General features: G+C 40.2%; 1 protein-coding gene across 4 annotated transcripts in view; it reads right to left on the bottom strand.

Annotated features, from left to right (window-relative positions):
• Positions 1-1,777: 1,777 nt before the first annotated feature.
• EVA1A (eva-1 homolog A, regulator of programmed cell death) overlaps positions 1,778-25,389 on the bottom strand; it is a 68,521-nt gene continuing 44,909 nt past the window's right edge. For all 4 annotated transcript variants that reach the window (XM_090280302.1, XM_090280299.1, XM_090280301.1 and 1 more), the window contains one exon: positions 1,778-3,063. In XM_090280302.1, coding sequence (XP_090136428.1) covers positions 2,690-3,063 — 374 coding nt within the window. In that variant the 3' untranslated portion in view covers positions 1,778-2,689. The remainder of the gene's footprint in view (positions 3,064-25,389) is intronic.

Below are 25,389 nucleotides of genomic sequence, written 5' to 3' on the forward strand. Positions count from 1 at the left end.
ACTCGAAATGAATTAAAGACATAAATGTAAGACCTGAAGTAGTAAATCTCATAGAAAAAAAAAAAGTAGGAGAAACATGTCATGGGTCTTGGCAATGATGTTTTGGATCTGACACCAAAAGCATAAGCTACAAAGGCAAAAAGAAACAAGTGGGACTACACCAGACTGAAAAGCTTCAGCACAGGAAAATGCTTTTCTGGGAAGTTGGTGAGGGCTTTCTGAGGCACCTACACCACCTAACATCTTCTCAGATGTGTAACTGTTAGCTAGTGCTTCTCTGTAGAACCACGGAAGATAACAAGGGAAGTTGCACTGAAAGCATCCCTTCCATGCTGTCTTCTGAGGTAGGTAAGCTGTGAATCTGTGCCAAACACACACACACACACGCAGAACCTGTGAGTTGTGTGGGAGTTGGACAAGTAGCAAGCAATGCAACACAGTATACTGGTACATGTGTGTTACTACTTCATCTGAAGTAGAAGAAAATGAAACCAGCAACAAAGAGAAGCAATGAGAGATGATAAAGACTAGCCTTTTGACAGTATTTGAGCCTTAGGACCCAGTCATTCCTGAAGCCAGATTCAGTGCTGCCCTTCCCAGTTATATAAAAATGCTCTTAAGTTGGGTATCTTCCTGTTGCAAATTAAAGCGTCCTGATACAGAAACTGGAAGGAGTGAGTGACAGATGTAAATTGTGAAACTGCTTGAATCAAGATATGGAAGATAACAGTGGAAACTTCCCTGTCTTTGGCTGAGACGTTGGAATCACTGGTATATAGAAGTAAAGCAGCTGGCTGAACTGTTATCTAGTGTATTTTTCCCCAGGCAAGGTCCGCACCACCCTAAAAATGGAAACTTCATGAACTTGGTAGAAAGGCATCAGGATATTGGAGAACTTGGAAAGCTAGATGCCCCAGAGCCTCCACAAAAGCCTCCAACACTGCATCCCAGTAGCCCCTGCCTTACAAGGATTGTAACCCACCCCCCCACTCCCACATTGCCAGCTTTAGATGCATCTGGGGGTTGGAGCCAGGTCCCCATTGTTTAATTTTTCTACAAGCCAGAAACTGATATAGATAATATTCATCTAAAGCCCAGTGGATTTGGGGCAATTGTTACTAGCCAATGAGGACACCCAAATGACATAAATGGGTCAGCCATTGAGGGTTTCAAGCAAACTGTATTGCCCCCTTGGCAAAGAGACAGCTGTGATTGATCACTTCTTAAGACAGCCCTCCAAGTCCCTATCTCAGAGAGTAGGCTGCTAAAGCAGTAGAGGCTTCAGTGGAGTAAGTCTCCTGACCATCCTCCCAGGGATAGTGATAAAGCCAATGGACATGGGAGATCCTCCCAGTTGAAGGCTCTGAAGCATCCAGATGAGCTATGGAACCCATTGCATGTCAAGAGAAGGGAGTGGACAGACAGAATTCACTGTTTCTATCAGGCTGGAGGAGGCTGCTTCTTCCTCTGTAATCCATTTCTAAATGTGGCACATCCCTGCCTCTCTTCCTTCCCTACCAACTTTTCCTCTCCATAGGGGGCTACCATCTTATTTCTAGCCTTAGGTAAATCTAGTTTTTCTATCTGCTTAACAATTACTCAACTATATTATAACCATAATACAATATATGTAAAGTGAAATGCACTTAAGTCACACAGGGGCTATTTCTCCATTTTTACCAATTCTTCAGATTTGAGGGGCCTGGTAAAATACAAATCCCCCTATATAAATGGGCTGCTATTTAAGATAACCACAGAGGCAGACATGAAACAAAAAAAATTTTATGTAACATTTATTTTTTTTATCTCATCCTAATTTTGACTTTATTCCTCACCTCCCATTGCAATTCTTTTCTTAGAAATCCAACCATTTTTTTAACAAAATGTTTAAAATCATGATTATCTAGAGTCATAACAAAATTTCCTTCTCTCCAAAATAGGGGGGAGACACAGTTTTAATTCTTATGCAGCATTTTCAAATATCCATGTTAATATATATTTTTAATAAACTATTCAAAATAAAACCCTTCATCCTTTGAGGTTATTCGCATTGTCTAGGTCACTGACACATCTCCCATAATACATCAATTCTATTCATTTTCATGAATGAAGTGGGAACTACACTAAAAAATAGGATTTTAATCCCTGAGGTGCCAGTTAAAATGGACGAGGTTGCCGTTGCAACACATGATATAAAAAAATCAGCCTTAAATAGCAAGCATAGTTCATGCTATCTGGATTAGAATCACCTCCATAGCATGAAGTTATTTAGAAAATTGGGTTTACTGGGTTAAGTGCACCCTGATGTTCCTAGCCCTCACACTATGATAACTTCTCCTTTTATAAAGGAATAACACATAGCTATGAAGCTTGCAGAAACTTCTGAGATCCTCAGAAATCAAGAGAAACCACAGGCTTGTTTCTCTAATCTCCATCCACATTGTTGGAGAAAGTTCTTGAGCACCATTCCAAGACCTGGAAAGGTTGATGAACCGACTTGGTTTTTCTACTTCTCCATAATTTAGGCAAAAGGAGAAATCGGTCCTCCTGAATAGAAAACGCGGTGTACTGCTTATCTCTGGCTCCGCAGTAATCGTAGCAGAACGACGTTCAGCTCTTTGTGCCCACCCTTCCCACAACCCTTCTCTCTCCGGGCGGCTTCCAGCAGTGCGGGGGCCTGCTCCTGCCCCTAGTAGTAGCGGTTCAGACTCCTGGTCCCAGGCACCTCAGGCTGGCCGTTCAGCCAGATCTCCCTGAGGATGCGCTCCCGCTCCTCCAGCCGCTGAGCGCGCTCCAGCTCCTCCGCTGATGTGAAGACGTTCTTGTTCAAAGTCTTCTCAAAGCGACGGTGTCTCCTGACCGAGATGTCGGACGCCGTGTCCGAGCTGCCATCCTCGCTGTCGCTGCTGTCACTGCTGCTTTCTTGGTCCTGCAGGAACTTCTTCCGGGGACGCCGCTGGCAGTCCATGTGGCAAGAGATCCTCATCACCAGGGCAGCCAGGGTGAGGACCAGCCCGATGCACACGCCGGAGACAAAGTACAGAGCTGCTCGCTCAGGGTTTTCTGGAGGAGAAAGAAGAGAGCACTTGAGAGATGACAACTCCAGTCCACCCCATACACCTCTCACCAGTCCCCAAAGCTTTTATAATTACAAATATAGTGACAAGTTGCATAATGTATTCAAAATATAATTATCCACCAGTGGTGAATCTGGGTAAAGGGTGTATGAGATTCTTTAACTATTCTTGAAACTTGAGATGTGAAATTATTTCCAAATGAAAATTTAAAAGAAAGAAAAATATTTAGCACCTATTATAAGCAAGCTACTGTGCTAAGATGGCATCTGATTGAATCTGTCTAAAGCTTATTTTAGCTTTAATTAGAAAAATCGCTGCTTCTGAATTTGCTTCTGCGGCTCATTGAATAACCTATTAACAACATTTGTAGGCAGCTGCTGCTTCTTCCTCTTCTTTTTCTTCTCCTTCTTCCTTCTCCTCTTTCTTCTTTTTTGGACAACAAATTTATAATTAAAGCCAAGGACAAACGGTCTCCTTTATTCTAAATATACCATCATAGGCCTTGTCAACAAATGTAGGCAGCTCCTAAGGTGCCCCCCCCCCCACCTCTTGGTATTCACACTCTTAGATGCAAGCACCTCCCTTTGAGGATGGCTGGACCTAGTGGGATAGACCCAGTGACTCACTTCTAACAAATAGCATATGGCAAAGGTGATGGATGAGTCTAAGCTTAGGTGACATAAGACTAACTTCCAACTTGCTCATGTGCTCTGGATTTTCTCACTTGCTCACTCTGATGAAGCTAGCTGCCATACTGCGAGCTGCCCTACTGAGAGGTCCATATAGAAAAGAACTAAGCATGGCCTTGGGCTAACAGCCTGCAAAGAACTGAATCATGTCAACTGCCTTGTCATTGAACTTGGAATTGAATCTCCCTGGTGGAAGCCTTGAGGTGACCACAGCACTGTCCTTGCAGCAACTTTGTGAGAGATTGTAAATCAGAGAACCCAGACAAGCCAAACCCAGATCTCTGACCCAAGACAGAAAGAAAATAAGTGTATGTTGCTTTAAGTCACTAATTTTTGAGGTAGTTTGCTATGTAGCAATAGGTAATTTATACAATCACATACTGAAAGCCAGTGTCGTCGTCGTCGGCAGCCGTCCGTCTCGAGAGACGATGGTGTAGCTTCTTAAGAGTCTATCTGCACCGCCGAGAATGGCTGTGCAGTCCGACTCAGGAGTGACATGGTATCTGTCTCCTCCCGTGTTGAATCGACATCTTGTGATGACGCTGAAGCTACAGAGCCTGGGCAGGGTAATATGGAGGGTCTGCTGTTGCCCATGCAGCAGACCCCCCCTCTCTTCGCAGCTGAAGGATCCAAGGGAAAGACGGAGTCAATACAGCTTGGCTTCAGGTGCGCCGCAGGAGTTGCCGGTGTTGACTACAACGTCAAACCGCCTTAGGGACTCCGGCTCCGGATTTTCTGTCAGGGTTTACTCCCTTAGCCTTTCCCCTGAAGAGGTATGCCACAAGGCAGCGGAGGTTTTTTGGAGTCAGAGTTTTCCTTCTCTGATGTACCCTGACTGGAAGATCAAACCAGCGACACTTAGCTCGCAGGCCGACGCTCAATCCACTGAGCTAAACCAGCCAGGGCCATGAAAGCCAGTGTAGGCATTTTGAAATGACCTCATAGGTTAATTTGCAGAAGAGGTAGTTGAGCTCTTGCTTGGTAAGAGAAGAAAGTAATCATTCTATAGATAAGCAATATGCTTAGTGTGCCCAGTGATGATCACTGTATGGCATGCTTCCTACATAAGTGTGAGAGCATGGGACATGGCTGGTCTTGAGTCACAGGGCAATTTCACAGGACCTACAATTGACACAAGCAATTTAGTTTTCTATAATCTATATTTACTGGTAAGTATGAATCAAAATATACATTGTTTTGTGTTTTTAAAGACTATAATTGGGATCATATGATACACATTCCCTTTTTTTATTTGGTAGAAAAAATATTTTTATTTACTTTTCACCCAAAGGTTATTGATGAATGTAAATTTTCACATTTGCTTTTTAAATTAAGAATATTTCTTAGACAGATTTCCAGATACGTCAACTGCATTGTTTTTGCCTGCTGCCTAGTGTTCTGTAGTAGAGACCTATCAAGTTCATTTAACCATTTCCTTATTGATAGCATATAAATTGTTTCCAAATTTCTCATTATTACGGTCAATGCTAGAGTTAATGTTCTTATATACATCTCTTTATGCACAAGCGGAATTATTTATATAGGTTAGTTATCTAGAAATAGCTGCATCAAGGGCATAGGCATTTTGAAGTTTTGTGCATTCTAAATTCTACCCCAAAAGTCTCTATCAGTCTAAACACAGCATATTGAACATAGGTGTTTATGATCCCTCTTCTCTCTGAAACCCCACCAAAATGACAGGGGTATGAATAAAATAAATAGAAATTATAGGTACAAAGAGAAGAGTAGAGAAGAACATAAAAAACACTAATATTCAATACAGGAACAGTCAACAAGCAATGTAAATGCAGTGAAAGGGCAGTGACATCAGCATTATGGCATGTAAGCCATCTATACTTTTTGTCCCCGCCCTTTTTTAACAACTGATTAGGCATCCATCCACAAACAGAAGTTTCTCTGCAGAACTGTGTATTCCAACAACATGTGCCAAGGGGCCCAGGAGTCTCGCCCACCTGTTCATCTGGTAATAGGCAGACAGACCTCAGTTTGAGCTGCAGAACCAGCAGAGCCAGCAAACCTGCCCCAACCACCCAGAGCAGTTGGGGGAAACCTGGAGAGTGCTGACTTGGGCAGATACCCTCAGAGAGACAGAATATGTAAATCCATCCTTCCAAAGGGGTGATTCTAGCACACCATTGGAGCAAACAAACTGAGTTGGGATTCAGTAAAAAGGGGAAGAGAAACTTCCAATACCTCCCCCCAAGTGACAAAGCACAGGACTGACTATTGCATGGAAACCTCTCCACAGGGGGAAGAGGAGAGCGGTTTGTGAGTGCCCAGCTACCCCAGCTGTGCTGGATGCTGCAAGACAAACCCATTTCTCACCAGCAACAACCAAGTACTGAAGCAGGATCTCCATGACTGAAGGTAGGGAGGAGGCTGAGAAAGGTAGGTAAAAATACCAAAGGGCATTAAAGTGACAGGGTTACTGCTGACTACACTCAGGAGTTCAGCAGGAAGTTCACCCAGGAGCCTCTGGGAGACTTCAGTGAGGGATCTCTCCACCAGCTGGCAGGTACCCCCAAAACCCCAAGTACTAAACCCACATCTGCCCCCACTCGGCGGTGGCTCCTTCCACACTCTCCAAAATTGGCACCAAGTAAGTTTGGTAAATGGAGTGCTACCACAAAAACAGAAAAGGATCTGTGGGCAAGAGAGAAACCACAAACTTGATCTATAGCACCATCTTCTGGAAAACAAAAGAAAGGTTTTCAGCAATCACCCAGGTGAGTTGGAAAAACCAGAAAAGAGGGCACATGCAGGAGCCAAACAATGAATGCATAAATAAATGGAACAACAAATCAATGTTCCCCTCTCTCGTTTCCTCTCTTAAAAAAATCAATAAGTAAAAAAAGACATAAAAGCTTAAGAATTCTGCAAAAAAAGAAGTTCAGAGCAGGTATGTAAATACAAGATCAGAAAGTACCCCAGATATAACAGGATCAGCAGCATGCCCCATGTGAAGGCAACTAGTAAAGATTTAAGGAGGTGTCCACTACATCAAAGGCAAAATCTACAATGTAAATCTAAGGAACATGAGGAATCCAAAAAAAAAAAAAAAAAAAAATAATGTCATCACCAAAAAATAATAATCCTTCAGATAACTGAGCTCAAAGGCACAGAATCTTGCAATCTAGCAGATAAAAAATTAAAAATAGCTGTTTTGAGGAAATAATGAAAGGAAATACAAAAGACAATTCAACAAATCAGGAAAAAATATACAAACAAATGATAAGTTTAGCAAAGAGATAGAAACTATAAAAAAGAACAAAATATAATTCTGGAACTAAAAATTTCAATACAGGGAATTTGCAGTAGGGTAGATGAAATGGAAGACAGAATAACCAACCTAGATGATAGGAATCTTGAAATAACCCAATTAGAGGTGAATAGAGAAAAAAGAATGGAAAAAAGTAAAGAAAGCATTCCGTTTACCAAACTTACTTGGTGCCAATTTTGGAGAGTGTGGAAGGAGCCACTGCCAAGTGGGGACAGATATGGGTTTAGTACTTGGGGTTTTGGGGGTACCTGCCAGCTGGTGGAGAGATCCCTCACTGAAGTCTCCCAGAGGCTCCTGGGTGAACTTCCTGCTGAACTCCTGAGTGTAGTCAGCAGTAACCCTGTCACTTTAATGCTCTTTGGTATTTTTACCTGCCTTTCTCAGCCTCCTCCCTACCTTCATACATGGAGATCTATGGGATTCAATCAAATATACAAATTTAGCATAATCAGTGTTCCAAAAAGAGAAAAGAGGAGGAAGGGTTCAGAAAGTTTCTTTAAAGAAGTAATAGCTGAGAACTTCCCAAACCTGGAGAGAGACTCAGACATCCAAGCTCATGAAGCTAATAGATCACTCCTTTATCTCAATGCAAAAAGGCCTTCTCCAAGACACATTATAATGAAACTATCAAAAATCAAAGGAAAGAAAAAGAATCCTAAAAGCAGCTAAGAAAATGTTGAAAGCTCCAGAGAAACCCCCATTAGGCTACCAGCATATTTCTCAACAGAAACCAAACAAGCCAAGAGAGTGGAATGACATATTCAAAGTATCGAAAGAAAAAAATTCCTAGCTGAGAATACTCTATTTGGAAAATTATCCAGATATGAAGGAGAAATACTTTTCCAGAGAAACAAAAGCTGAGGGAGTTCATCACTACTATACATGTCTTATAAAAAATGCTGAAAGGAGTTCTTCAAGCAGAAATGAAAAGATGCTAATAAGTGACATGAAAATATATGAAAGTATATAATACATTGGTGAAGATAAATCTACAATCAGTCTTAGAAAACTCTAGTTCTGTAATAGGATAGTGTGTTCAACATTTAACTATAGGATAAAGGTTAAAAGAGTACTGAAAATATGTCTAATTACTATAAGCTGTTAATAAATACAAACAAAGAGGTAAATTGTGACATCAAAAATGTAAAGAGGGGAGAAGGAAGATGGCGGAGGAGTGAGGGGAGGCTGCGCTTTCAGGCTCCCGAGACCCGTCTGCAGTTTGGGCTAATGGCAGACAGAACATCTCAGTGAGCAGCTGGACACTGGCAGGAATCGAGCCATGGCACTGCTGGATTAGAGAAAACCATCTGGGAACGACCTGTTTAGTGAGGGTAGTGGAGGAAAAGGGGACGAAACGGGATTCCTGACTGGGGTGGCTGCCCGAGCTGCGGCGGGAAGTACACAAAGGCTTTTTGGCGACCACAGGCTGCCCCAGAGAGGAGTCGGGAGGAGAGCGGATCTCTGCCCGCTGGCAGAGACGGGACTCAACCAAGTGGCATTGGCGCTGGAAGACGGGAGACAGCGTGTTGCCGGGAAAGTGAGAACATAACTCTCCTTTATATTTTTCTCTAGTGGATGGTGGAGAGGGGTGGAAAGTTTGGGGGTGGTAGGCCGTTCTTGAGGAGCGCAGGTGCAGAGGCGCGCTCCTCCACTCCCCAACCCTACCCTTGGGTCGCGGGGGCGCGCATAGGGAAGTGCTCTCACTCATTGGCCCAGGTGAGTCCAGGCGTCCCTTGGACACTCCCCAACGGACATGAGATCAGTGTCCCAACAGGCACAGGGAGGGCCCACTGAACACGGAGAGGACCGTGCGCAGATACCCCTAGCCAGCTCCCATGGGCGTCGGGCCCCAAGCCGGAAAGCAGACCACTAGCGCAGGCTCTGCTCATGCCTGCCCAGATGGGTGAGGGAAGGCAGGCGGCTGCGGCGCCAGAACAGTGGGCAGCAGCGACTCACAGATGCTCACTTCCACTGAGCACAAGTGTCCGCGGCCCCGCCCTAAGAGGCAAGAGACCAACTCCCGGAGCTCGGTTCAGCGGGACTAACGGCACGGGCACGCACGAAATCACCTCAGCCCGGGGACAATAGGCGCCAATCGCGGGGTAAGCTCTCGGGCCGCCCGCACAAGCAGGGACGCGCTCGGGGACACCTCGGCGCGGCTCGAACGCAGAAACACCTCGGCCTGGCAACAATAGGCGCCAATCGTGGGGCAAGCTCTCGGCCGCCCCACCCGTGCAGGGGCGCGCGCACAAGGACACCTCAGCTGACTCCAGCGGGCAGCAAGGGAGTGCGCCCTGCCAGCAACCGCGGGCGCACACCATTGCTGCAAGAAACAAGAACCTCTGAACTGCCACACTAGACCAGCTACGGACGCAGAAAAAGAAGACGACACACCAAGGCTAAACTGAGGTGTGGGTCTCCTGCCTGGGCTGTGTGTTTATGTTTTTAACAGCATATCCACAAAAGAACTCAAGACAAAGTGGATAGAGTGACTCTCAACCAACTAGCCAGAAGGAAGATCCTACCAAAGAACATCTGAAATATAACCAGACAGCATAAACAAACGACATCAAGGGTAACTCAAGAACAGCAGGCTCAGGATATCAAAGAGATTGCAACACTGAAACCCCCAGATCTCCCATAAAGAATCTCACACCACAAAGGAGGGAAGTCAAAGCAGGCCATCCCCCCACAAAACACAAATAAATAAAAACAAACAAAAAGAATCCAACATGGTAAGACACAAAAATAACCCCTCAATGAAAAGAAAAGAGGAATCCTCAGAAAGAGAGATAGATGAAATAGACATAGCCCAAATATCAGACATGGAATTCAAAACAATGGTGGTAAAGCTCAATATACTTGACATCCTTAAAAACAACTATGACAACCTCCAAGGAAGTTACCAGCAGCTCCAAGAAAATTACAGGGAACTTGCAGAGAACTACACCAGCATAAAAAAAGACATAGAAACTGCTAACAAGAACCAGAAAGAATTGAAGAATTCAATCTCTGAACTGAAAAACACAGTAGAATCAGTCAAAAGCAGACTAAACGAAGCAGAGGATCGGATTAGTGAGTTAAAAGATAATGGAGAGAAAAACTCCCAGACAATACAGCAAAATAAAAAAAGATTGAAAAAATATGAATAAGATGTAAGGGAATTACAGGACAGCATGATAAGAAATAATATCAGGATCATCGGAATTAGAGAGGGAGAAGAAAAGGACCATGGAATAGAAAAACTGATAGGAGAAATAGTGACAGAAAATTTTCCGAACCTGATGAGAGAAAAAGTTATACAAGTTCAGGAAGCACAGAGAGTTCCAATGAAGAGGAACCCCCAAAAACCCAGTCCAAGGCACATCATAATTAAAATGGCAACATTCCAAGACAAAGAGAGAATCCTAAAAGCATCAAGAGAAAAACAGCAAAAAACATACAAGGGAGCTCCGATAAGGCTATCAACTGATTTCTCAACAGAAACATTACAAGCCAGAAAGAAATGGTCAAAAATATTTCAAGCAATGAAAAACAAAGGCCTACAACCAAGAATACTGTACCCAGCAAGGCTCTCATTCAAAAGAGAAGGTGAAATAAGGAGTTTCTCAGACAAAGGAAGACTGAAAGAATACATCTCCACCAAACCAGCATTGCAAGAGATGCGAAAGGGAGTGTCCTAAAAAAAAAAAAAGAAGAACAAGAGAGAAGACGAACAGAGGTACAAAGGGCAATGAATAAATACACATCAATAATAACCTTAAATGTAAATGGATTAAATGCTCCAATTAAAAGACATAGGGTAACGGAATGGATAAGAAAACAGGACCCACATATTTGCTGTCTACAAGAAACACACCTGAAAACAAAAGATTTACATAGACTGAAAGTAAAGGGATATAAAAAAATATTCCAAGCAAACGGACCGGAAAAAAAAGCCGGGGTAGCAGTCCTCATATCAGACAAAACGGATTTCAAAGCAAGGGCAATAAAAAGAGACAAAGAAGGACATTTCATAATACTTAAAGGAACGATTCATCAAGAAGATATAACACTGATAAACATATATGCACCCAACATAGGAGCACCCAAATACATAAAGCAAATACTAGAAGAACACAAGAAGGATATTAACAACAACACACTCATAGTAGGGGACTTCAACACTCCATTATCAACAATAGACAGATCATCCAAGCAAAGAAACACCAAGGATATACAGGCATTAAACAACACACTAAAGCACATGGACCTAACTGATATATATAGAACTTTCCACCCCAAAGAAGCAAAATATACATTCTTTTCAAATGCACATGGGACATTTTCAAAGATAGACTACATGATAGGATACAAAACAAGCCTCAACAAATTCAAGAAAATTGAAATCATATCAAGCATCTTTTCAGATCACAATGCCTTGAAACTAGAAATCAACTTCAGAGAAAAATATCAAAAACACCCAAACTCATGGAGATTGCATAACATGCTATTAAATAATGAATGGATTAACAATGACATCAAAAAAGAAATCAAGAAATTTCTAGAAACTAATGATAATGAGCACACAACAGCCAAAACCTGTGGGACACAGCAAAAGCAGTCCTGAGAGGGAAGTTCATAGCAATACAGGCATATCTGAAAAGGATGGAAGAATCTCAAATAAAAAACCTAACCATAAAGCTACAAGAACTAGAACAACAACAACAAACAAAGCCTAGGGCAAGAAGAAGAAATGAAATCATCAAGATCAGAGCAGAACTAAATGACATAGAGACTAAACAAACAATCCAAAAGATCAACAAAACTAGGATCTTGTTCTTCGAAAAAATCAACAAAATCGACAAGCCTCTAGCCAGTCTAATCAAGAAAAAAAGAGAGAAGACACAAATAAACAAAATCAGAAATGAAAGAGGAGAAATCACGACTGATACCACAGAAATACAAATGATAGTTAGAAATTACTACAGACAACTGTATGGCAAGAAATTTGACAATCTAGAAGAAATGGACAAATTTCTAGAAACATACAACCTTCCAAAACTGAATCAAGAAGAAGTAGAAAGTCTCAACAGACCAATAACAAAGAAGGAAATTGAAACAGTAATCCAAAATCTCCCTGCACACAAAAGCCCTGGACCGGATGGCTTCACAGGCGAATTCTACAAAACATTCAGGGAAGAACTAACTCCTATCCTCTTCAAACTGTTCCAAAAAATCCAAGAAGAGGGGAAAATCCCAAACTTTTTATGAAGCCAGTATTATCCTAATCCCCAAACCAGGTCAAGACACAGCAAAGAAAGAAAACTACAGGCCAATATCACTGATGAACATAGATGCTAAAATCCTCAATAAAATATTGGCAAACAGGATCCAACAATACATCAAAAAGATCATACATTATGATCAAGTGGGCTTCATTCCAGGGATGCAAGGATGGTTTAATATTCACAAATCAATAAATATAATACATCACCTAAACAAAATGAAAGACAAAAATCACATGATCATATCAATAGATGCACAAAAAGCATTTGATAAAGTACAACACCATTTATGATGAAAACACTCAGCAAAATGGGAATAGAGGGAGCATACCTTAACATAATTAAGGCTATATATGAGAAGCCTTAGGCCAACATCATACTCAATGGACAAAAACTGAAAGCATTCCCCCTGAAATCAGGAACTAGACAAGGCTGTCCACTCTCTCCTCTTCTATTCAACAGAGTGTTGGAAGTCCTAGCCACAGTAATCAGACAAGACAAAGAAATAAAAGGCATCCAAATTGGGAAAGAAGAAGTAAAACTATCATTATATGCAGATGACATGATTAGTATACCTAGAAAACCCTATAAACTCCACTAAAAGACTACTCGATATAATAAGTGAATTTGGCAAAATCGCAGGGTACAAAATAAATATACAGAAATCTAAGGCATTTTTGTACACCAACGATAAAATAGCATTGACAGAGACAAAAAAGAAAATACCATTTACTATAGCAACAAGAAAAATAAAGTACCTAGGAGTAAACTTAACCAAAGAGATAAAAGACCTGTACTCTGAAAATTACATAACATTGAAGAAAGAAATTAAGGAAGATACAAATAAATGGAAGCAAATACCATGTTCTTGGATGGGAAGAATCAACATCATCAAAATGGCCATACTACCCAAAGCAAATTACAAATTCAATGCAATCCCTATTAAAATACCAATGACATATTTCACAGACCGAGAACAAATACTCCATAAATTCATACGGAACCAAAAGAGACCCCGAATAGCAAAAGCAATTTTGAGACAGAAGAACACAGCAGGAGGAATCACAATACCAGACATCAAACAATACTACAAAGCCACTGTAATCAAAACAGTCTGGTACTGGCATAAGAACAGACATATAGATCAGTGCAACAGAATAGAGAGTCCAGAAATAAACCCAGGCCTCTATGGTCAACTAATATTTGATAAAGGGGGAAGGAAGATAAAATGGAGTGAGAAGAGCCTCTTTAACAAATGGTGCTGGGAGAACTGGATAGGGACCTGCAGAAAAATGAAACTAGACCACCAACTTACACCACACACGAGAATAAACTCAAGATGGATCAAAGACTTAAATGTAAGCCGTGACACCATAAAAGTCCTAGAGGAAAACATAGGCAAGAAAATATCAGATATCTCACGTAACAATCTCTTCACGGATACATCTCCTAAAGCAAGAGAAATAAAGGAAAAAATAAATAAATGGGATTACATCAAACTAAAGAGTTTCTGCTCAGCAAAAGAAAACATCAGCAAGATGAAAAGGAAACCAACCATATGGGAAAACATATTTGCCAATGACATCACAGACAGGGGGCTGATTTCCAAAATATATAAAGAGCTTATACGACTCAACATCAAGAAAACAAACAATCCAATTAAAAAATAGGCAAAGGACCTGGACAAACACTTCTCCGAAGAGGATATACAGAAGGTCCAAAGACACATGAAAAAATGCTCAACATCATTAGCCATCAGGGAGATGGAAATAAAAACCACAATGAGATACCATTTTACACCAGTCAGAATGGCCATCATCAACAAATCAACAAACAACAAGTGGTGGCAAGGATGTGGAGAAATGGGAACCCTACTGCACTGTTGGTGGGACTGCAGACTGGTGCAGCCACTATGGAAAACAGTATGGAATTACCTCAAAAGATTAAAAATGGAACTGCCTTTTGAACCAGCGACTCCACTACTAGGATTATACCCGAAGAATCTTGAAATACCAATTCAAAAGAACTTATGCACCCCTATGTTCATTGCAGCACTGTTTACAATAGCTAAGTGCTGGAAACAGCCTAAGTGCCCATCTGTAGATGAGTGGATCAAAAAACTGTGGTAAATTTACACAATGGAATAGTATGTAGCAGAAAGAAATGAAGGAACTCCTGCCATTTGCGACAACATGGATGGAACTAGAGAGAATTATGCTTAGTGAAATAAGCCAGGCAAAGAAAGCAAAATAACATATGATATCATCCAATACAGGAAACTAAAGAGCAACACAAACAAACGAACTAAATAGGCAAAGACTAGAATAGTAGTCAGTAGTGGGGAGGGGGGAGGGAGAGAAGGGGGATAAGTAAAGGAAGGGTCTAGTCAAGGAACGTATATGAATGACTCATGGACATGGACAACGGGGAGGGATATGATTGTGGGAGGGGGGGTGGGTTGGGTGGGGGAGAGAAATTGGGGGAAAAGGGGACAACTGTAATTGAAAAACCAAAAAAAAAAAAAAAAAAATGTAAAGAGGGAAGTAAAAGGGTGGACCTTTTGTATGTAATTGAAAGCTTTCAATCTTTCACGAATGTGTATGATGCCAGCTGTGGATTTGTCATGTATGACTTTTATTATATTGCAGTAATTTCCTTTTATATGAAATTTGTTAAGGGTTTATCATTAAAGGGTGTTCTAGTTTGTCAAATGCTTTTTCTGCATCTATTGAGATTGTTACAGAACCCCTGGGCTACTCCAGTTGAAAACAAACCCACGGGCTCTTTAGTTAGGGGCCCGATTGCCCGCCGCCAAAATTATAACTCTCAATACCAGAGTTTGGTGAAAAGAAAAAGAATTGTTTATTTAACAGTTATATAGATTTAGTTATTTGCAGATTTCTGTTGTTAAGTCTTATGCTCTTTAAAATACCCACAAACACATATCCTTGCCTCCCCTACTTCCAAACCAGGCTAGTTTTAGAAAAGTTAGAGAAACCGCTTCCCTACTTTCCAAACACAGTTCAGCTTTACCAGCAGCTGCCAATCACTCAATTCTGATTGGGGAGGTCCTTTCTGTGCTGTGGTGCCCTCCAGCTCTCAATGCAGGACCGCCTGGATTCTCAGCCTCCTTGCAAACTGCCTTCTTCCTGCAAATCGCATGGATCTCCTCTCCTCAAAACCGCATGGCAAGAGCCTCTTAAAGCAGCCTGGAGACCCCTTCTCCGAGTCACATGGAGAAGGCCTCTTTACCAAGCCACGTGGAGGGAGCACACAAGAGAGCGAGAGAGCGAGAGCCCCAGACCGAGCGCGTGAGCGTGAAAAAAAAAGATAAAATGTCCACAGCTGCTTATATATCCCTGACTGCGTCATCTGACGCAGTGGGCGTTGCAAACCGTTCTGACCATTCACAGACCCTTACGTAGGCTCTGTGTGCTTTCCATACCGTCCCCCGGTTCAAGACTCCTCCCATCTACCTGAGGCTTTGGATGCATTAAAGCCATTTTGCATAAAAAAAGACACTAGCCACTGGCCTCAGGCATGCGGAGGCATTCTGAAAAGCTGCTTCCTTCTCCCCATCCCCCAGCTGCAAACTCTGGGGTTTTTTTTGGAACACCCCTGTTTCTGTAACAAGATGATTAAGGACAAAGAAGGAGATGAAATCACTGCCTCAAAGAGATACCTGTATTCCCATATTCATGGCAGCATTACAATAACCAACACATGGAAACAACCTAAGTACTCATCAACAGATGAATGAATAAAGTAAATGTGAAACACACACACACACACACACACACACACATGAAAATTCAGCCATAAAAAAAAAAAAAAGTCCTGCCATTTGTGAAAACATGGATGGATTTTGGAGCATTATCTTGAATTGAGATAAATTAGCAAATACAAATACTGTATCATATCACTAATATGTGAAACCTAAAAATATTGAACTCATAAAAACAGAGTAGACTGTTGATTACCAGGGGCTGGGGCCAGGGGACTTAAGGGTACACATTTGGAACTAGTAGATAAATAAGTCCTGGAGAGATAATGCACACCATAGTGATAATAGACAACAATATTGTAATAGACTTCAAAGTTGCTAAGAAAGTAGATCTTAATTGTTCTCACCACAGAACAGTGATAATAATTATGTGACATGATAGAGGTTTTAGCTAATGTGATAATGATATTCATATTGCGATATATAAATGTATAAAATCAACAGGTCTTCACTGTAGATCTATACATTATATGTAAATTAGATGTCAATAAGGACAAATAAATGAATACAGTGAAGGAGGCTGAAAATGACTCTGTCCAGTTGATATCCAGCAAACACTGGGAGAATTGAGAGATCTCTTGCTCAAGGAGCTTAACATTCCAGAAGGGAAGCTGAGTACTAAAGGAAGAGGGCTCTCTGGAAACACAAAGGTGAGTAGAAAAGCAAAGTTGAGATAGGGAGATCTGAGAGGGCTCTCTAGAAAAGATTTGCAAACCAATGCTTTACCAGAGTGGAAACCCTTCAGGCACACCTGCATTTGAAGCCTCATCTCTTCCTCATGTTTTAAACAAAGATAACATTACCTACCTACTCTGCTAAATTGTGGTAAAAATTAAAGGTACTGCAAAAATGGGATTATCTCATCTCAGGTACTACAGTTTAAAGGGATTATCCCAGACCCATTACATAAATGATAGCTCATTCTGTTTTCTTTCTTCCCTTCCTCCTTTTTTTCTTCCTTTCCCTCCCTTCCTTCCTTCCCTCCTTTCTTCCTTCCTTTCCTCCTGCTTTTCTTTCTTCCTCTTCCTTTCTTTCTTTCTTTCCTTTCTCTCCCTCTTTCTCTTTTTTTCACTCTTTCTTTCCTTTTCTCTTTATCTACCTATCATCTATCTAATCCCCCGTCCATCCATCTATTTAGCCTACCTGTTCTCCTCCCTTTCAGTTTCTACTTCCTTTCTTCCTTTTCTCAATCCATCCTCTTGTCCCTCAGAGTGTCTGTCTCTGTCTCTTTCATACCCTGTCCTCACTTCAGGTTAACTTTGAAGGTGGTTACAGAACTGAACCTTGGAAATCATTGTTGTCCCTCTAGTTTAACTAGTCTATCCTGTCCTGCTACCTGATCAGAAAACAACCTCTTTTGCCTACAGCAATCTCAGACATAGATTCTGAGAGAAGCCTAGTAAAAGCAACCAGAGAGGGCAAAGGAGTTTATTGGACTTCCCTGGCTTCTGAGTGGTGACTCAGGGTTGATTTATGGAGCTGATATAAATTATGTTGTTCCTCTTCAGCATTTTTCTGCAAAAATCAAAACTGTAGCTCTCTCGTGGTTGTTTTTTATCCCCTCATTCTAGGTCACTTCCTCTTGGCCAGTGATCTACCCTGGTCTTGAGCAGATCCAGACAGCGGTTAACTGCCCAGGAAGCAGAGTGGGGAGGGCTATTGTCAGTTGTTTTCCCTCAATAAATAAAAATAAATGTATTGCTATATCTTGCTTCCTGCAGGGTGATTGCTTTCCTGGGCAGGAAGAGGCTGTATGTGGAGGTCCTGGGGCTAACTTCATTTGCACCTTTGGAGGTCAGATTATTCCCTGCAGGGTCTACAGGACAGAGAGCAACACCAGTCCAGGCCAGATCGCTGGTCTCCCTACAAGTGAAATCTTTTCCCCGACCTGAAACTTCCTTGTTGGCCCCAAAGCTTGTAATTCCTTCAGTGGAAAAGAAGAAGTGTTAAAAATAGTCCTTAAAGACAATAATTGAGATTTGTGTGGAATCAGGGACTATTCAGCATAATCCTTTCTCTAAATTTTTAAGGGAATGCAGGATGTCTCTTTAGGGGATTCTGCCCCTCCCCATAGAAAAGTGAAGACTCCCACTAACACTTCCACCCTCTCTGAAATGCCAGGGAGGCTTACTTGCTTGCTTGCTTCCTTCCTTCCTTCCTTCTTTCCTTCTATCCCTGACTTGTTCTTTCTCAGGAAGAAGGTGTACTGGAGAATCACCGTCCCCACCAGGCGGGCTCTGGTGTATGTTCCTTTACTTTCACCTCTTCTATCCTCCCCTTTCTTCCCTTATTCCCCACCCCCACCCCCACCCCCATAATAAGGACCCCAGAAGAGGCCATCCATTGCCCTGCCATTGTCCTAACCCATCGCACCCACTTTTCTTCACCTGCAGTGGGACAACCCTTGAGCTCTAGTACTCAAGGGAAGCTAGGTAGAAGCCCTGACCGATTCTCTGAACTGGCTTAACTGTTGCAGAAGTTCATACTGTATTCTGTCCTTTTTCTGGCTCCTTTAAGTCTGAAAGGGCGGAAGAGTGTGATTAATTAGCCTCTCTAAACTAGGCAGCGCTTTATGTAGCTGTATTATAATAGTTATGTAACCATTATTTCCCCCACATAGACAGTAAGAAATTTGAAGGCAACATCCATGAGTTACTTCAGATTTCCACGGCATCCAGCACAGTGCCTTGCTTATGGTGTGTGTCTCTTTAATTATTAAATTAAATCATGAATGATACACAATTTTGAAGTTCAATTGATCAATTCATTATATGTGAATAAATATGTATATAGATATATGTATGTGTACATCTGTGTATGCATATATATTATATATATAATAGTACAACATTAAAAGTAGAGAATGGAAAACATTTATAAAATCACCATAATCCCACAAACTAAATATGTAGTGAAGTAAATTTTCTTTTTTTCTATTTTCTCTCATATAAATACATATTTATTCATATTTACTTATAGTCAGAGTGTATTATATATATATACACACACATACACATATATATACAATTGTATATATTTTTATCTGGATATATGCTTTTGTCTGTTTTTAAGAGTATTTTTATAGCAGTTTTACGTTCACAGAAAAATTAAGAAGGTGAAGAGATTTCCCATATATTCCCAGCCCCACACATGCATAGCCTCTCCCATTATCAACATCCCCTGCCAGACTGGTACATTTATTGTAACTGATGAACCTAAAGTGACACATCATAATCGCTCAATGTTCATAGTATACACTAAGGTTTACTTTTGGTGTTGTACATTCTATGGGTTTGGAGAAATGTATAGTGACATGCATCAACCATGACAGTGTCATACAGTGTTTTCACTGCCCTAAAAATCTTCTGTGCTCTATCTATTCATCCCTCTCCTCAAGGATACACATTTCATGCATCTTTCTGTCCATCATCTTCCCCTCAATCAGGCCTAAAAATAGCTACATAGCATTCTATCCAGGGAATGCACTACAAGTTACAAAAAGGGTTTTCTACCTTAGGATATTTAGGTTGTTACTTTTTTAAATTAAAAATAATAACGGAAGAAATATTTTTGTGCTTAACACTACTTCCAATTTATTTGTTTATTTCTTTTATTTACTGCCTTATAATGATTCTCAGAAAAGGAATCTCTGTGTCATAGGGGATACATATTTTTATGCCTCTGGATATATATTGCCAGGTGACTTTTCAAAAGCGGTACCTTAATTTATCTTGCCATCGGTTGTGTATGAAAGTACCACTTTAACCAAACTCCCTCCAGGAGAGGATAGTCCAACTGTTAATTTTTTTTTTCAAATTTTATAGATCAATAAATAGTTACTTTATTTATTCCAGAAAAATTTACTGTGAGTCTACATTGCCTTAGGGGCTGGGGACAGAAAGGTTCTCAGCCCTCACAAGATTTCCAGTATAAATGGAATAACAAAAACAGAAACAACAGTACTTTCTAAAATACTCAAATTTGTGACTATCAATTGAGTTACGGTTGGTTAGAATCCCTTGCTGATGAGAGATCATTTATGATAGGCTCATAGAAAAAGTGATTCATTTTCTGGCTAACTGCTACAAAGTACACAGTGTTGTACTTGCAAAGTATATTGGTTACTTAAAAAAATAAATTGTCCCCAAAAACTTCTGCATTGAAAAAAATTACTGTAAGCAAAATCAAAAGACAATGGACAAATAGGAAAAATATTTGAAATGTGTAACAGAGACAAAAGACTAATATATAAAAAACACCTAGAAAGAGCATAAAGAAAAAGACCAACAACCAATAAATAAAATAAATAAAAGATATGAATAGTTCACAGAATAATAGATACAAATGGTACTTAAACATATGAAAAGGTGCTCACCTACAGCAGGGATTGGCACACCATGACTCACAAGTCAAACCTGGCCAGCTACTGTTTTATTGTTGGCACAGAGTCATGCACATTTGCTTATGATTTGTCTGTGTCATCCTCAAGCTACACTGCAGAGCTGAAAAGTTAGTACAGAGACTGGATGGCCTGCAAAGCTGAAAATATTTACTATCTGACCCCTGATAGAAAACGTTTGCTGACCCATGACCTAGAAACACAGAAATTAAATGACATTTGGATGTTATTTTCCATCTATTAGATGTTCAAAAAATCCAAAAGTTTGAAAATACTGTTGCTGAACCTTCTCATACTTCTTATAAAGAGTAAACTGATAAAATGCTTTAAATTGCAGCTTGGTAATATTTATCTTAATTTACATACAACTTGATCCAGCAATTCCATTTTTGGAAAAGTCTTCAGAAGTACTTGAATGTGTATATATGCAACAGTTATTTATTGCCAAAAACTCTGTTGCCCTGTTTGAAAAGATCTGAATTATTCCCACCAGCTATCAATAACAGACTGGTTAAACTATGGTTCATATATACAATGGAACATTATATAGTTGCCTAAATGAATGTGGAAGACCTCTATACACTGATATGACATATCTTCACAATACATTGTTCAGTGAAAAAAGCAAAGTGCACAATGGTATGTCTGCTATGCTACCTGTGCATAAAAGGGAAGAGAATGAGATTATATGTTCATATTTTCTGACCTCTGCAGAAAGAACTCTGGAAGGAAGCAGAGAAACTTGGAGATGAGTGAAACTTGGGAACTGGATGGAGGGGGCAATTCTAGGGAAAGATTTCACACTGTTTACATTGTTTGATCATTGACCCATGTTCATGTACTGATGTGATGAGCATGTAATAAGTGCCAGGCACTCTTCTAGATATGAGAATACAGCAGTCAACAAAAGAAAGAAAAATCTCTGTGCTCCTGGGAACTTACACTCTAACAGAGGAGATAGATAATAACCAAGATAAATAAATAAAATAGGTAGTATGTTAGGTGGTAATAAGGAGATAATGGGTAAAGTGGGTATGAAGTGCTGAATGTTTGCTGGAGGGGAGGAGGTAGACAGAGTGACAAGAGTAGAGCTTGCCAAAAAAGTGACTTTTAAGGAAAAATATAAAGGAAACGGAAGAGTGAGCCTGGGACGAACAACTATATGACAAGAAATTTGACAACTTAGGGGAAATGGAAAAATTCCTGGAAACATATAATCTTCCAAAACTGAATCAAGAAGAAGCAGAAAACCTGAATACATTGACAACAACTAGTGAAATAAAAGCAGTGATAAAAACACTCCCGGCACACAAAAGCCCTGGACCATCTTCACAGATAAATTTTACAAAACATTGAGGGAAGAACTAACTCCTATCTTTCTCAAACTATTTCAAAAAATCCAAGAAGAGGGAAGATTCCCAAACTCTTTCTGTGAGGTCAGTATTACCCTTATTCCAAAACCAGATCAAGACACAAGAAAGAAAGAAAACTACAGGCCAATATTGCTGATGAACACAGATGCTAAAATCCTCAACAAAATATTGGCAAACTGGATCCAGCAATACACTGAAGAGATCATATACCACGATCAAGTGGGATTCATCCCAGGGATACAAGGGTGGTATAATATTAGCAAATCAATAAATGTAATATACCACATAAACAAAATGAAAGACAAAAATTATATGATTGTATCAATAGATGCTGAAAAAGCATTTGATAAAGTTCAGCAACGATTTATGATAAAAACACTCAGAAAACTGGGAATAGAGGGAGCATACCTCAACACAATAAAGGCCAGACAATCCAATTAAAAAATGGGCAAAGGACCTGAACAGACACTTCTCCAAGGAGAATATACAGAGGGCCCATAGGCATATGAAAGGATGCTCAACATTACTAGCTATCAGATAGATGCAAATTAAAACCACAATGGGATACCACCTCACACCAGTCAGAATGGCCAGCATTAACAAATCAAAAAACAACACGTGTTGGCGAGGATGTGGAGAAAAGAGAACTCTAATGCACTGTTGGTGGGAATGCAGACTGGCACAGTCACTGTGGAAAACAGTATGGAATTACCTCAAAAAACTAAAAATGGAACTGCCTTTTGATCCAGTGATTCCACTGCTAGCTTATACCTGAAGAATCCTGAAACACCAGTTCAGGAGAACCTGTGCATCCCTATGTTCATAGCAGTGCTTTTTACAATAGCCGAGTGCTGGAAATAGCCTAAGTGCCCATCAGTGGATGAGTGGATCAAAAAACTGTGGTACATTTACATGATGGAATACTATGCAGCAGAAAGAAAGAAGAAACTCCTACCTTTTGCAACAACATGGATAGAACTGGAGAGTATTATGCTTAGTGAAATAAGCCAGGTGGCAAAAGAAAAATACCATATGACCTCACCTAATACAGGAACCTAATGAACAAAACAAACAAATGAGGAAAATAGAACCAGAGGTATGGAAACAAGGAATAGGCTGACAAGTGACCAGAGGGTGGTGGGGGGAAAAGGGGGAAAGAAGGGGAAGGGACTAGTCAAGGAACTAGTATAAATGACCCATGGACATGGACAACAGGGTGGGGAGTAACTGTGGGAGATGGGGGAGGTGGGCAGGACAGGGATGAGCAATGGCAGAAAAAATGGGACAACTGTAATAGAACAACAATAAATAAATGGGAAAAAAAGTGAGCCTAGAGAATGTATTATCAATTCAAAACATTAAATTAAAAAGATTCCATTTAATCTTTCTAACAAGTCTATTAAAGTTATTTTGGGGGTTGTTATTAATGAGATTATCACTCTCATTATGAATTGGTATTTTATGATCCCAGGGGATTGCTTGGAAATAGTTAAAACAAGAAATGCTAACTCCTACAACCCAAGTGTTAAGACAGAGGGAAACAAAACATTTGTGGGGAGAACATAGATGAACACCTAAGCCAGGGTAGTGACTGAAGGGAGAAGATGGCACTGAGAGTTCTAAAAACTGGGAGTAAGTTAGCCAGTCCAGACCTGGAGGGAAGGATTATTGGAAAAGAAAATAACTGTAAAAAACCAGAGAAGTGAGAAAAGGTCTCACAAGCGGTTTAAAAAGACTAGAGTGACATAAATAATTAAGGGCATGGAAATGTCAAGGGCAGGCACTAAAAGCTCTGGGAAGGCACATAAGAAATTGCAGATTGGAGTACCTCAAACCATCTCCAAGTCCCTTCTCCCTTGCTTGCCTCTACTCTACAGCATGTTCAACTTTGGCACCACTGATATCTGGAACCAGTTAATTCTTTGTTGTGGGGTGTTGTCCTGTGCATTGTATAATGTTTTTCTACCTGCTAGATATCAGTAGCAGCCACCCATCCCTGCTCTAGTTATGACAAACAACAATGTCTCCAGACATTCCCTGAAAATCCCCCTGTATCGAAAAATCACTCCTGGTTATGAACCACTGGTTTGGAGGTTAAAAATACTAAAATTCCCATTTTTCCTGCCTCCCCTGCAGCTAGAAATAGCCATGTAACACAGTTCTGGCCAATGAAATATAAGAGTAGATCTACTGGAATATTCTTCCTTTTACTGCCTTTAAAAAAAATCTTGAATAAAGATAAGAACAATAGCAGCCACTTTGCAGCCATGAGATGACAAGCATAAAAGAAAGGCCACGAGAATCACAAAGATGTTGGCCCCTACATTTTTAAGCCCATGGACTAATGCTAGCAAGCACCTACTTCCAGGCTTCTTGTTTTGTGGTTAAGGTAACTCCTGTGTGTTTAGGCCACCAAGTCGAGGTTTTCTATTATTTGCAGCTGAAAATCATTTTAACTGTGAAATCATACAAAAGTTTTTGGATTTTATGCCAGAGATAGTATCCACTAAAGGATTCTAAGAAATAAAAATAATTGGATCTTCACAACTACATTTTGGAAAGATCACTTTGCTACAAAATACTGTCTATGAAACAAGATTGAAGGTGAGTACCATAGAAAATGCCATTACGGTAAGGCCAAAAAATATGTGATAGGGCTTGAACCATCTCAGTGGTGGGGGGAATAAAGTAGAGGAGACACATCTGAGGAACACTGAGAGGCAAAATGGCCCAACCCTAAGCAATTGGATATGGGTAGTGAAGAAGATGTGTCAAAGGTTAAAATTTATATTTCTGATGTAGGTGATACCCTAGATGGTACACAAAAGAAGGAGCATGTTTAAAGAGAAGAACAATGTTCCATTCTAGGCTATGTTAATTTTGAAATGTTTATGGCACATACAGGTGGTAATGTTAAAGGCATTTAGATACACATCTTGAAAATCAGAAAAGAGTAATATAGTAATAATTTTTAAAATATAAGTATGATAGATTTCAAATTTTTAAATGCCAATAAAATAATGTTACTTACTATAAAAGTAGTATCAATGAAATATGGAATACTTAAAATATATCTTAAAAAAAGAAAATTTAAAAATACAGATACTCATACAACCCCAGCATCCAGGTATAATTTACAGTAAAATGTGGTCACATATGCATATAAGTACACACATATAAATAATATTATACTGCAAATGCTGAATGGTAACAGGCCTTATTCACTTAACAGCATATCATAACCATCTTTCTACTTCAATTAATAGTCACCCATTTTTCTGATTTGTTTTTACTGTTATAAACAGTTCTGAGATCAATTGTTCTCAGTACAATTTTTGCCCATATCCCTAATTATGTATTTCCTTAAGATAAACTCCTAGATATGGAATTGCTTGCTGTGTGGTATATGTATTTTTAAGGTTTTTGACAGATGCTCCTAAATCATTCTCTAGAGAGACTGTAGCAATTTACAATCCCATCAACACTACAAGCGAGTACT

The sequence above is a fragment of the Furipterus horrens genome, unplaced genomic scaffold, assembly GCF_987537825.1.
Source record: "Furipterus horrens unplaced genomic scaffold, mFurHor1.1.pri manual_scaffold_6, whole genome shotgun sequence".
Taxonomy (NCBI): Eukaryota; Metazoa; Chordata; class Mammalia; order Chiroptera; family Furipteridae; genus Furipterus; species Furipterus horrens.